The 12,785-nt window shown below is 43.0% G+C and overlaps 1 protein-coding gene across 1 annotated transcript; it reads left to right on the plus strand.

Moving 5' to 3' along the window:
* Nucleotides 1–8,835: 8,835 nt before the first annotated feature.
* Nucleotides 8,836–10,134, plus strand: LOC310780712 (E3 ubiquitin-protein ligase TRIM35-like; the record flags this gene model as incomplete). The annotated part of the gene is made up of 1 exon (XM_083641222.1): nucleotides 8,836–10,134. One exon carries the CDS (start codon nucleotides 8,836–8,838, stop codon nucleotides 10,132–10,134), a length of 1,299 nt encoding a protein of 432 aa, XP_083497348.1.
* Between the last annotated feature and the right edge of the window lie 2,651 nt (nucleotides 10,135–12,785).

A 12,785-nucleotide genomic window follows, 5' to 3' on the forward strand; every position in this document is an offset into this window, starting at 1 on the left:
ACTATTGTCCCTCCACCTACAGTGTAGACATTTCTTCAGTTAAACACTGAATCAACATCCAATCTATTATCTGAATATCCATATTATTATACTTTATTTTGTGTGTGCCTTCTTTGTGCCTTCTGTTTTATGTATTTTGTGTATACCGGTAGTCTGTTATCCTAGAGATTTGGTGCTTCCTATCAGATTTGTGTATTTTGTGTATGGTCTGTTATCTTAGAGCAGGGGTGGCCAAACTTTTTTGGTTGTGGGCCGCATACAGAAAAATATAAGGAGTCGCGGGCCAAACAATATTAAGCGCGGCAGTTTTCGCGGCAAAAGAAATTGGACGAGAAAACCCTTGTGCCATCAAAATTTTAATTTCTACCTAAATAAATATATGACACATAGTTTTCTGTATTTCTGTATTCCTTTATTGGAAAATTATTCAGGTACAAGTTATGCACTCAAAATAATAGTTTTTTTGTTTCTTTTTTTCATAGTGCATCAATCAATTCAACCATATAAAATAAATTATAGAGCCAACAGGTGCCACGGTGTGGGTCTTTTAGTTCGTATGTCCATTGTCCTCTGTTTTTTCAGTTCTGACTTGATCAGTTTAAAGACCACCTCACCCGGGATGGAGACCTGACGTATAATAATAGCACACCTGGTCTTCCATAACTTGGACACCACCACACATATCACGGACCAGAAAAAGTCCTGGTGTGGTCTAGGCAGTTTTTCAGTAAAAACACCATAAAAGACAGCTTTATGATTCACAGTGACATTTAAACCAATATTTTTCATTTTCTCCCACACACACTTGGATCTTTCACAGTTTAAAAGCAGATGCTCAATGGTCTCGTCTTCGTTGCAGTTTTCCATGGGGCACTTTGGTGTTTTAACAAAGCAGCACCATTTCACTACCATTCTCACAGCCAGTCTGCCGACGGAAACCAGCCACATTATATCTCTTTTGTTTTCAGGTAAATTTTTACTAAATATATTTTTAATACAAACCTGAGCTTCTGCTCCATCCAAGTGTGTGTAGGGGAAAGAGCCACCATACAAATCACTACATATTTTAACATATATGTCTTTGCTGGACATTTTAAACCAGTTGATATTTAAATATGCAGATTTGTAAACAAAATCACCATACAGGAGTTTGGCCACCCCTGTCTTAGAGATTTGGTGCTTCCTATCAGATTTGTGTATTTTGTGTATGGTCTGTTATCTTAGAGATTTGGGAATCTGTGGCCTAATGTGTGTCTATTTAGGAGTCTGTGACATGACTCCACTCCATCAATAACTACTGTTGAAGTGCCCTGAAGCAAAGCACGCAATACGTTGTGGGGGGGGGGGGGGGGGGGGGCATTCATGCTCAATGAGAACGATGGTCGAATGGTTCAAAGTGACAAAGTACGATGGCAAAATGCTTTGTTGTTGATAATAACCGTCTCCTTCCATGTTTCCTGCCCCCTTACCTGCTTCTTGCCTCCTCACCTGCCTCCTGTCCAGTCTGTTTCCCCTTTGAAAATGGCGGCTTTTGGGATCACCATCATCACCGCCATCATCCTCCTCCTCCTCTCGTTGATTGATCCGTTTCCAGGGAAACATGGCCTGAGAGCAAAGTGGACGATGAGCAAAGGTCTCTGAACACACAGACCTCGATCGCTGTTAATGCATTTTTCTGTTGAAGATTGAGAGAAGCATACCGACAGATAACAATAAAATTCAACTCGATAAAAGGATCTGCAAAACAAAACTCATCACAAATCCATTTTGTCAGTTTCCTCAGACAAAAAAAGTTTGTATGACTCAATGATTTCTACATCCCGACCGTTCATTTGAGTGTCGACAGGATTGGAGAGATGACGTCTAAAATCAATACACATATCCACATTTCATTACAACAAGGCTTCTTGACACATTTAGAAAAATCATCACATCATAACAGGAGCCTGGGACATGTCATCCTCCTTCAGCAGGCTCACTGTAAGCAAAATCATCTGCACAATTCACAATATGCTTTTCAATCTCAATGCGGCAGTCATTAGCGTACGTACAGGATAGGGGAGGAGAGGAGAGGAGAGGAGAGGAGAGGAGAGGAGAGGAGAGGAGAGGAGAGAGGACACCGCCCTGGGGAGAGCCAGCTGATGTTGAAGTTAGTCCAGAGAAATGTGCATTTACTCTCACTCTCTGAGATCTCTGGTGAGGAAGTCCAAGATCCATCCAACAGTGTGTCCAACCCCAAAGTCTCGAAAACTCTCAACGAGCTTCTGCACCAGCAGGTGAGGCTGCAGTATCTTACACATCTTACGCATAAATGAGCAAAACTACAGTACATGTATATCTGTATGTATCTCTGTGTCTCTGTTTCCATTTTCTTGGCCACCGTCGGCCTGACAGCATTCATATTTGGCACGGGTACGGGCAGAGGTCCCAAGCAGACGGTGACAGAGCCGGATATTTTAATTAAGTCATTTATGGCCGATTATATGCCCCAAAACGTCCAATTTGTGATAGCACTGCCCACAGCAGCCAGCAGGGAATACCACTACCCACAGCAGCCAGCAGGTACACACACACACACACACACACACACACAGACAGTGATTGCACACTCCAACGGGTATCAGCAATTAGTGATAGCACTACCGACAGCGGCTAGCAGATGACGCACACAAGGACAGTGGATTGCATGCTCCAACGGGTATCAGCAAGTAGGGATAGCACTATCCACAGCAGCCAGCAGGTGGCACACACAAGCAAAAACACACAGCGATTGCATGCTCCAACGGGTATCAGAACTAGCGGTATTAAAAGCCGAGGAGAATTCCACGAACAACAGTCTGTACCGTCTCACGCCAATGCACACAGGTTCACCATGCACCCAAACACTCAAGACCCAATACTGTGTGTTGCATTAAGTACACTACCTGTGTGTGTGTGTGTGTGTGTGTGTGTGTGTGTGTGTGTGTGTGTGTGTGTGTGTGTGTGTGTGTGTGTGTGTGTGTGTGTGTGTGTGTGTGTGTGCGTGTTGTATTTATACCGTGTGTATTACTGTACAGTCAGGTATGTTCGCAGAATGCCTGCATGCATCTGTGTATATGGACATGCAGCATACATAGAACATGCAGATATAAATACAATCATGCACAAACGTACAGATATAGATGGAATATACAGTACAGGCAATAGGATATGAACACACACACACACACTATATACAGCCAAACACAGATGGAAACACAAAACCACATGCTCAGTTGGAAAACACACGCAAGCTCACTCACTGATACTGTACAGCTGCACATTGGCAGCACACATAAAGATGCAATATGGACACACACACACACACACACACACAATGTGGTGTATAGCGCTTGGCATTTAAATGCTTTTATCTGAAGAAGCCCCCTGCTGTGCGGTGAGTGTGTGTATTTTTAGTGCGGGCGGCCACAGCGGGGACAGAAGAAGAGGTTGACATACGAACATTCCTTTGAAGCACATGCAATAGACTGAGCCGCGCCCGCACACACACACACACGTGTCCACATCACATATATACACATGCAATAGACTGAGCCGCGCCCGCACACACACACGCGTGTCCACATCACATATATACACATGCAATGACCGACGAGCACAGTAAACATTCAAACAGTGCACATTAAAGGTGCTACACGTAGCATTTTAACATGAATAAATCATGAGCACGTTAATGTTGAGACTACTGTGAAGAAACAAGAGCAGGAGGCTGAGGAGACTGACGTCAGCCTAGCTACAGTAGCGGCCTGTACACATTTTACATTGTGAGCCGCCGGGTTGGATTGACTGGGAAATCTGATAGGTTGCTTTATGGCACAAAACAGTAACTGTGTATTTGCAAGTACAGTAATAACAATGTCATTCCACTTAGGTTCAAGTTAATTGATCACATGCAGAACTCGACAGAGAATGAGGCTTACTAGATCTAACTAACAACAATCAAGAATGATAGTGGACTAACACAAGCAGATTTTAGACATAACAGCCAACCTAGTGTAGGCTATATACCTAACCTGCCTGGTACCAGCCTTAGTCCCTCAATGCTTCCAAGAAAAGAACATGCAAGGAGAAAAAGAAAAGGAAGGAACCTTGGGTGACTTAGTTTCATGTAGTCTGGACAGGACTGATGATGTCTGTAGTCTGGACAGGACTGATGATGTCTGTAGTCTGGAGAGGACTGATGATGCTCCGTCTGTCAGATTTACATCCGTTTCTGGACAGACGGATTCCTCACCATTCGTTTTTTAGCCATTTAGGGGATTTATTTCCTACCCTTGTTTTGGAGAAATAGCAGCGAACACAGAGACAATGGTCCAACTAAAACAAAGATAAAATGGAGAGGCAACACTTTACAATAAAGCTAGGGTACATTAATGAACAGTTAGTTAATGCTTATAACAGTCTTGACTGTAAGCTTGCTCTCACCTTAACCTCAGTGGCTCTTAACCCAACCACATACCTTAGTTAACATGAACACCAAATGATTACTAGACACATGTGTTAACTTAAGCATTACACTTACCCTTATTGCAACTGCTACCAACGGGGAAGGTCCTGTATAACATTCTGATGATTTTAGGTTTTCCAGGTCAGTTTATTTAATCTATCCTGTCTAGTCTGTTTCTTCTTCTATGATGTAGCTCCGCTATGAGCAAAGTCGTCCTGTTTCTCTGACACCATAATGACAACAAACCAGAGGGACAGAAATCAATCTGTCAATAATTCTGTCCATTGGACAGAATGGATCGGTGTGTCTGCCGCCGGACTCCTGTTGCTCTTCAAAACAAATGAACATCAGGAAGAGGCAGACAGAAAGCAACAGGGTTTCAGGGAAATGCGCTGCTCTTGATTTTGAGAAAGCTAAAATGCTAGCGTCGATGTAGCGCCCTTTAATATCTTGATTAGAAAGGATGAGGAGACAGGAAAAAGAGTGAGGTGTAGAGAGGAACCGCAGAGAGAGCAGCTGAGAGGAGAGGAAGGAAGGGGGATTGGTATCGAAAGCGGCGCGACGAGGCGCAGGTGTGATCCTGACCAGAGCAGAGCAGGTTATTATTGTGCGGCGGTGACACCTCTACACCTGTAATGGGAAAAAATGACAGAACTAGAGAAAGATAGAAAGCTTAAATAAATCATCGGGATGAGAAAATAAGAGATGAAATGGAAAATAAAATACAAACACAATGGAGGAAAAGAAGATGTAGCGGGGAGCAGAAGATAGAGAGAAATGGATGTGGGAGACGGAGAATACAAGTGTGTGATTTGTTCAAGGCCTTGTCATTCCCAACGCGTTCTATTCACCTCACTAGTACTGTACTGTCACAGGAAGTGTAAACACAATAGGAAGTAGCTGGCTGACCCCTGTGCTGGAACATAAGGTGAATAGTATGTTAAGGTGACCAGATTTATCAAATGAAAATCGGGAACATTTCCAGTCAGGCAATCAATATATCATAAAATATCCAATGTTATTACCTATGAAATAATAATGGGGGATGATTCCAGTTTCATTTATTTTGTCCATGGCTGTTGTACTGTAATAAACAGTACAACACACACACACACACACACACACACACACACACACACACACACACACACCAGCAGCATTGGCCTGGCCTTCTGAACCTACGCGCCGGATGTTTTATGAATAGCCTCAGATCTCAAAAGGTATTTTCGGTGGAGTCCTAATTGCTTCTTCATTGTTCAAGATCTAGTGAAAGAGCTGCAGCAGAACATGTAAACACTTGTTGGATCCCTGGATCAAAACATGACTCATAGAATCCATTCTCATTCAGATATCTTGAGATGAGAACGGTCAAGGGTCCCCTTTGAAATTGACCATATACAGTATGCCGGATTTTCAAAATTCATTATTTAGCCCCCTTCCCGACAAGGTAGCATGGCATTGTTGGTCCCAATGGATGCTGTAGGTCTTACAGGCATACCCTGTAAGTATCTTCACTCTAGATTTAAGAAGGAGCCCGCTAGAGCTAGAGTCATATTGGCCGCAGACGCCAGTAGAAAATCGGGGACATTTTCAGGGACAGCTCCAGCCGGGGACAGGTCACCAAAAACGGGGACTGTCCCCGAGAATCGGGGACGTCTGGTCACCTTATACTGTAGTATGTTGACTATTTCTCAAGACCCCATGGCTTCAGTTCTTAAAGCACAGGGTACCCTTTAAATTTTTTGAGGCCACCGGTTATGTTCCTCCGGCGTTAATTTGAAAAACGTCACAATGTTGCTGCATTGGTTAAGTTTAGGCAACTAAAACAACTTGGTTAAACTTAGGGTTATAGTTTGGGTTAAAAAAAAACTTCAATCTCACCTCTTCACCCTTAGCGAGCTCCGGCGCGATTCCATGGCATCACTTTCGGACGTTGTGGGAGTCCTGCTGGACTACCCTGCCCGTCCAAAAATGACGAAAAAGTAGTCGTCCACAATCCACATAATTAGCATGCCTGTAGCCTAATGACCATTGGGGGAAGGATCCCGTTAGCTATCCTAAACACAGAACAACACATCGTAATAGCGAGTTAGCTTAGCTAAGGTTAATTAACACATATAGCCTAACATCAGGGTGACGGAGACATGCAACTTTTTGGCCAATATGATAGATTGGTGAAAATATACTATAGAATTTATGTGGCTAACAAGAGGCTGCCAGCCATGCAATACAAACGTGTTGAGAAAACCACTTGTCCAACTTCGCTGTGTAGCCTATCACCACTTTGTTGGCCAAAACCAGCTTTGTATCTACAATGTCAGTATGCTGATATGACCTATGATGACCTATGCAATATAGGTCATAGGTCACTTCCTTTTCCGTGTCCATGCTGCAGTTTGCGCCGCAACTTTGGCGATACTATTAGTCACAACAACTACACCTCCAGTAATTTCCCATTGTTGTTGTGAGACGAGTTGACTTCTTCTATGCAGTGTGTTTTTGCGTTAACGTTATTAGAAACGGATGCGGAAAAGGAAGTGACGGTGGCAGGAGAGGCGCTCTGTACAGGAAGCTGGGAAAAACGGTAGGGCTGTCTCAGAGTCTATTTTTCAAATAAAAATAGACTCTGGGTTCCCAGATTGGTTTGCTGTGAAGAGCTCTTGTTTTGTTAAATACACTCCTTTACGCACTAAACTCCTGTCTCTGTGTTGGCTGTCTGCATTTGGGTCCTCACCACACCACCACCATGACTGAGAGACAGGAGCCTTGTGATCCTCCTCCTGTAACAAACACACAGCATAACCATATTCAAATCACTTCAAATCAATGCTGTCATAATCAAAAAACCACATGACCTAAAAGGTGGAGAAAGGTTACATTTATTTACACTTCTATTGCAACCAAAGTCCTGGCATCAATAAAAGTAAATTACTCGCTACAGGAACAGGACGGGCCTTCAGGAAGCACTGTGGCGTACGGGAAAGGTGCTTTTATCGTGCATTTCTTTATAACTGGGAACTGGTAATCTTACGGTTCAAAGGTCATGAGCTGGGGCGGTGACGTCACCAGAGCTGGTATTTCCCATTCCAAACTCGTAGCCTCAGCAGCCCCGGACCTCAAAAATCCAAGATAGCTGCACCGCGCAACAACAGTAGTATAATCATAGTAAATGTTGTATTAGCACTTCTGTCTTGTTTGTGTCATTAAATCAGCTGTACACACAGCACTGCATAACTTCTATCTGTGTGGACATGAAGCTGCAGTGTTTGTATGCACAAAATGCCTTGTTATCAACTGACTGGATGTGAACAGTGAACTTCCCAGCTCAAGTTTTCTGCAAATGGAACGTTAACAAACCGGATGTGACGTCATTTAGCCTCCACATCCCAGTTATTTTGGGATAAAGGAACGCACGATTAACCCCATGGTCTTAACAATAGATTTTTAACAGATTTTTAATAATCACACAGAGCAACTTAGAAACATACTGGTAATCTGGTCAAGTGTGGACACAAAACACTGAGTAATAATTATTGTCTTCAGGCTCATTCAAACTGCCAGTACTCTCATCATGTGGATACCCAGCAGGAATCTCCAGTGGACCTGATCTCACAAGGCAGAAATCACTTCACAACATGCCTTTAAAGAATTAAACTCTCGAGATTATGTTCTGATGTAGAAATACAAAGGCAACGTCCATTTCCAAGATGCTATTGCATTTACATGCACTTTACATAGTCAGCAGGAACTCACCTCAAAGTGCATGAATGGACATTGACTGCAATGAATAAAACAGATGATTCATCAGCAGAAAGCTAGGTGTGTTTATCAGTTTTCTCATAAACGGACAAAAAAAACTGACAAAGCTCTGCCCCTTACCTGACTCACCTGAGAGTGAGACAACCAGGAAACAGACCTCATTCCTCCACTATTCAGATAAGAAACACACACACACACACACACACACACACACACACACACACACACACACACACACACACACACACACACACACACACACACACACACACACACACACACACACACACACACACACACACACACACACACATAAAAAGACAGACAAGAAGATTCACCTTCAGACCTTCAGACCAAACCCACAACATCCACTGTGGGAGGACATACAGTAGCTACGGGAGGGAATACTGGGAACATTGACATTTCAACCTGCTGCTGACTCAACACACTGAGCCGGAGTTTGAGAAGAGACGCGACTCAAAGGCAAAGTACCTTTCAGGGAACATTCTAGAGGGAGTGGTGCCGCATCTGACTGACTCTCTGTTTGAGTGGTGTGTCTGGTGAGTTCTCAGCTTCACTCAAGAGAGGAAATGTCTTCCAGATCAGAGAGGGATCACTCCTGTTCTGTCTGCCATGACATCTTTATAGATCCTGTCATCCTGTCGTGTAGCCACAGCTTCTGTAAAGCCTGTTTACAGAGCTGGTGGACAGAGAAACTCATACACGAGTGTCCACTTTGTAAGAGGAGATCTTCAAAGAGTGAACCACCTCGCAACTTGGTGTTAAAGAACCTGTGTGAGGCTTTCATACTGGAGAGAGATCAGTTCGCTTCAGCACGGCGTCACAAGGAGAAACTTCGGAAATCACTGAAGCCCTTAAAGGAGAAACTGAAGCTCTTTAATAAAGTTAAAGTAAACTGTGATCAGACAACAGAGCACATTAAGGTCCAGGCCCAACACACAGAGAGGCTGATTAAGGCTGAGTTTAAGAAGCTTCACCTGTTTCTCCAAGAGGAAGAGGAGGCCAGGATCAGTGCACTGAGGGAGGAAGAGGAGCAGAAGAGTGAGATGATGAAGGAGAAGATTGAGGGTCTGAGCAGAGAGATAGCAGCTCTTTCTGACACAGTCAGAGCCATAGAGAATGAGCTGAGAGCTGAAGACATCTCCTTCCTTCAGAACTACAAGGCTACAGAAGAACGAGTCCAGCGCCCCCTACTGGATGATCCACAGTTGGTCTCAGGAGCTCTGATAGAAGAGGCCAAACACCTGGGCAACCTCAGTTTCAAAGTCTGGAACAAGATGAAGGAGATGGTCTCCTACACTTCCGTGATTCTGGACCCCAACACCGCCAATCCAATACTCCTCCTGTCTGAAGATCTGACCAGTGTGAGATGTGGAGGGAGACAGAAGCTTCTTGAAAACCCAGAGAGGTTTGACTCCTTCTTCTCTGTCCTGGGCTCTGAGGGCTTTAACTCAGGAACTCACCGCTGGTATGTCGAGGTTGGAGACAATACATGCTGGAGTCTGGGTGTGGCCGCAGAGTCTGTCCAGAGGAAGGGAGACATTCAGTCTGGATTGTGGGGAATAGAGTTCTCTGATGGTGAATATGGAGCACTCTCCACATCAGACCCAGACACCGTTCTCCCAGTGAAGAAGAAGCTCCAGAAGATCAGACTGCATCTGGACTGGGACAGAGGAAAGCTGTCATTCTCTGACCCGGATACTAACACACACATACACACCTTCACACACACTTTCACTGACAGGCTGTTTCCATTCATTGGTACTGGGGATGAACTTTCTCTAAAGATGTTACCAGTGAAGGTCTCTGTAGTCCAGGAAAATCACACGTATCAGGTGCTCTTGGAAAATGGGGAAACAGAGTGCTAAAAATAGATGAATCATCATTCATCATTGATGAATTCTGTAGGTCTTCTTCAGAGCTTAAACTGGAAACAAATTGGGTGTGGCCTCACCTATATAACAGCAACATCTAATAGGAGGCAAACACATGAGGGGAGTCTCCCACACTTTGAAAACGCCTGCTCTATACCTTTGAGTATCTTATAAAGATTTGTATGTATTCTAACAGCATTAGGCTACTTAAACTAAAATAACTTGTTAAGTAAGCCAAGTAATGTGCAGTGGTCATCATCATAGATTCAGACTTCATGTAATGTTGGTGATTTAAGAACTGACGATTTCTAATGTTGCATTCATTGTATCTGCAATCACTGCATAAAGAAATCAGCTGAATTCTCAAAATGTTTCTGATTATGTACATGTTAGCACTGCAATCATGATTTACTGATGGATAATTTTGTAAAGAGGAAGTTGGCTATAGCTCATGCAGATAAACAGGTGGATGTTCTGTGATGTTCAGAGGTTGTTTGTTCAATCCCTGCCTCAGGCAGCACCAGTGATGCTACTTTTATCATCAGCAGTAGTTTGAACACTGATAGAAATAAGCTGATGTAGGAATCTCACCTGTCTCTGACTATAGCTCAGTCAGATAAACAGCTGCTCACTCATAAAATTCCAACCTATCGCACTCTTTATGCTCTGTGTTGTTGTCAGTGTGCACACAGTGTGAAGAATTCAGAAAGTGAACTCTTAACACCTCATAGCTCAGCAGGATCAGTTGCTGTGTCTGTGTTGCTGACAGGTGGAGTATTGGTTCGATTCCAGATGGAAAAGACACATTATAGCACCGCCCTGTCTTAAATGTTACCAGCTGTTGGCTTTAATATCCTCAAATTAATTAGAAGTCTAATAAAAACCACTTTTATTCAAATACAAATCACTTTGCTGCCTAAAAAACACAGATGAAAATTCAATTTGTGCACATCCCAGATTAGAACTAACAACCTCTCTCTCTGAAGGCAGCTGACATACACAGTGAACCACAAAGGCACTGCCATTGATGCTGTATTTCTCTCTGTATGACTGTATTTCTCTCTGTATGACTTTTGAAGTGCATGGCTATAGGCCGAAATCTGGAAAAGGCTACTATATATTTGAGCTTTTAGTCAATTTAGAAATAGTTAAGTAGACTCGGTTATGGCAAGAGATTAATTTCTGGACTTCCAAACATCAATTTAGACTCTAGATCACCGTTCTAAATGGATTAAAAGCAACAATACAGTATAACAATTTCCAGGTTTCAGCCTAACTGTTGATATAATTCATGCTCATTTCCAGCTTTGGCAATTAATTATCTCATTATGGTAATTACTCAAATTGCCCAACATGCAACTCTTAGCAACCAAGTTGAATTTCATCCACTAGGCATAAATATGACATTTCAATCATAAAAGTTCATAAGAAACAACATTACTGGGTCCAAGAAATTTCCAGTAGACTGTTGTGACACCTTGCCCTAAAGCCTAAAGAGTAATTGTGGAGTGACACCACAGTTTTAGCACAGGTTTAAGCAACAACTACCATCACCACCCAAGCTGAATGTACCGATGTACCTGAAGGAAGCCTCACTTTCATGTGAGCGAGAGACCTTAAGAGAGAGTGAGAGAGAGAGAGAAAACAGAGTTTAGCCAAAATCCCGCTGTAAAAGGTTTGACCTGTCTGGTTTAAAAAAAAAAAAAAATCAGCTGTCAATGAACATAAATTTGGAGGAAGAGAGAACAAAATCCCGCACGCTGGAGGGTTACTGTGGGGGGACTGAAACTTACATGGTAGACTACACACCACAAGCTGAATTTAACTGAATGTACTGTATGTAGGTTTAAGCAACCACCACCACCACTCCAAGCTGAATGTCCTGACGATACCTGAAGGAAGCCTGGCTTTCCTTTGAGTGAGTGACAGTGACAGAGAATGAGAGAGAGAGAGTGAGAACAGTTAGGCCAAAGTCCCGCTGTAAAAGGTTTGACGTGTCTGGTTTTTAAAATGTTACATTTCAGCTGTCAATCAACATAAAGCTGGTGTGTGTGTGTGTGTGTGTGTGTGTGTGTGTGTGTGTGTGTGTGTGTGTGTGTGTGTGGGGGGGGGGTCATAAAGTCTCTGAGAAATCGAATGGTAAAAAAACAAAGATAAGAGCTCTTCCTTTATGTTTTTTTATTTCAGACATTTTATGCTTTATTGACAGAGGTATCGTAAGAGAAGGACACAGAGATGTGGGAGAGAGAGAGAGAGAGAGAGAGAGAGAGAGAGAGAGAGAGAGAGAGAGGACTGAGGCTTACATGGTAAACTACACACTCAACTCAGTGTGCCACCAGAGGACACCTGCTGGTGTTAATTAATAATTACTTTATTGAACAGTCAATCAGTATCCTCCAACAACCTGCTAGAGGTTTGAACTAGGGGTGGAGCCGAACCCGGTATTCAGAAAAGCACAAATACGCAGGTTTTTACAAATGTTATTTATTTAATACAATTAAATTAAATTAATACAATAAAATTATTTGTTTCCTCTGCCTCTGTCTGTGTGTCATGGATGTGTGAGCCTGAGCTCTATGGGTCTGTCTGTGTGCCTGAGTGGTCAGTGCAGTTGTCTCTGGTCTGATAGACAAGGGTTCAAAGCC

Source organism: Poromitra crassiceps (genome assembly GCF_964638095.1).
Source record: "Poromitra crassiceps genome assembly, chromosome: 8".
NCBI classification, from domain to species: Eukaryota; Metazoa; Chordata; class Actinopteri; order Beryciformes; family Melamphaidae; genus Poromitra; species Poromitra crassiceps.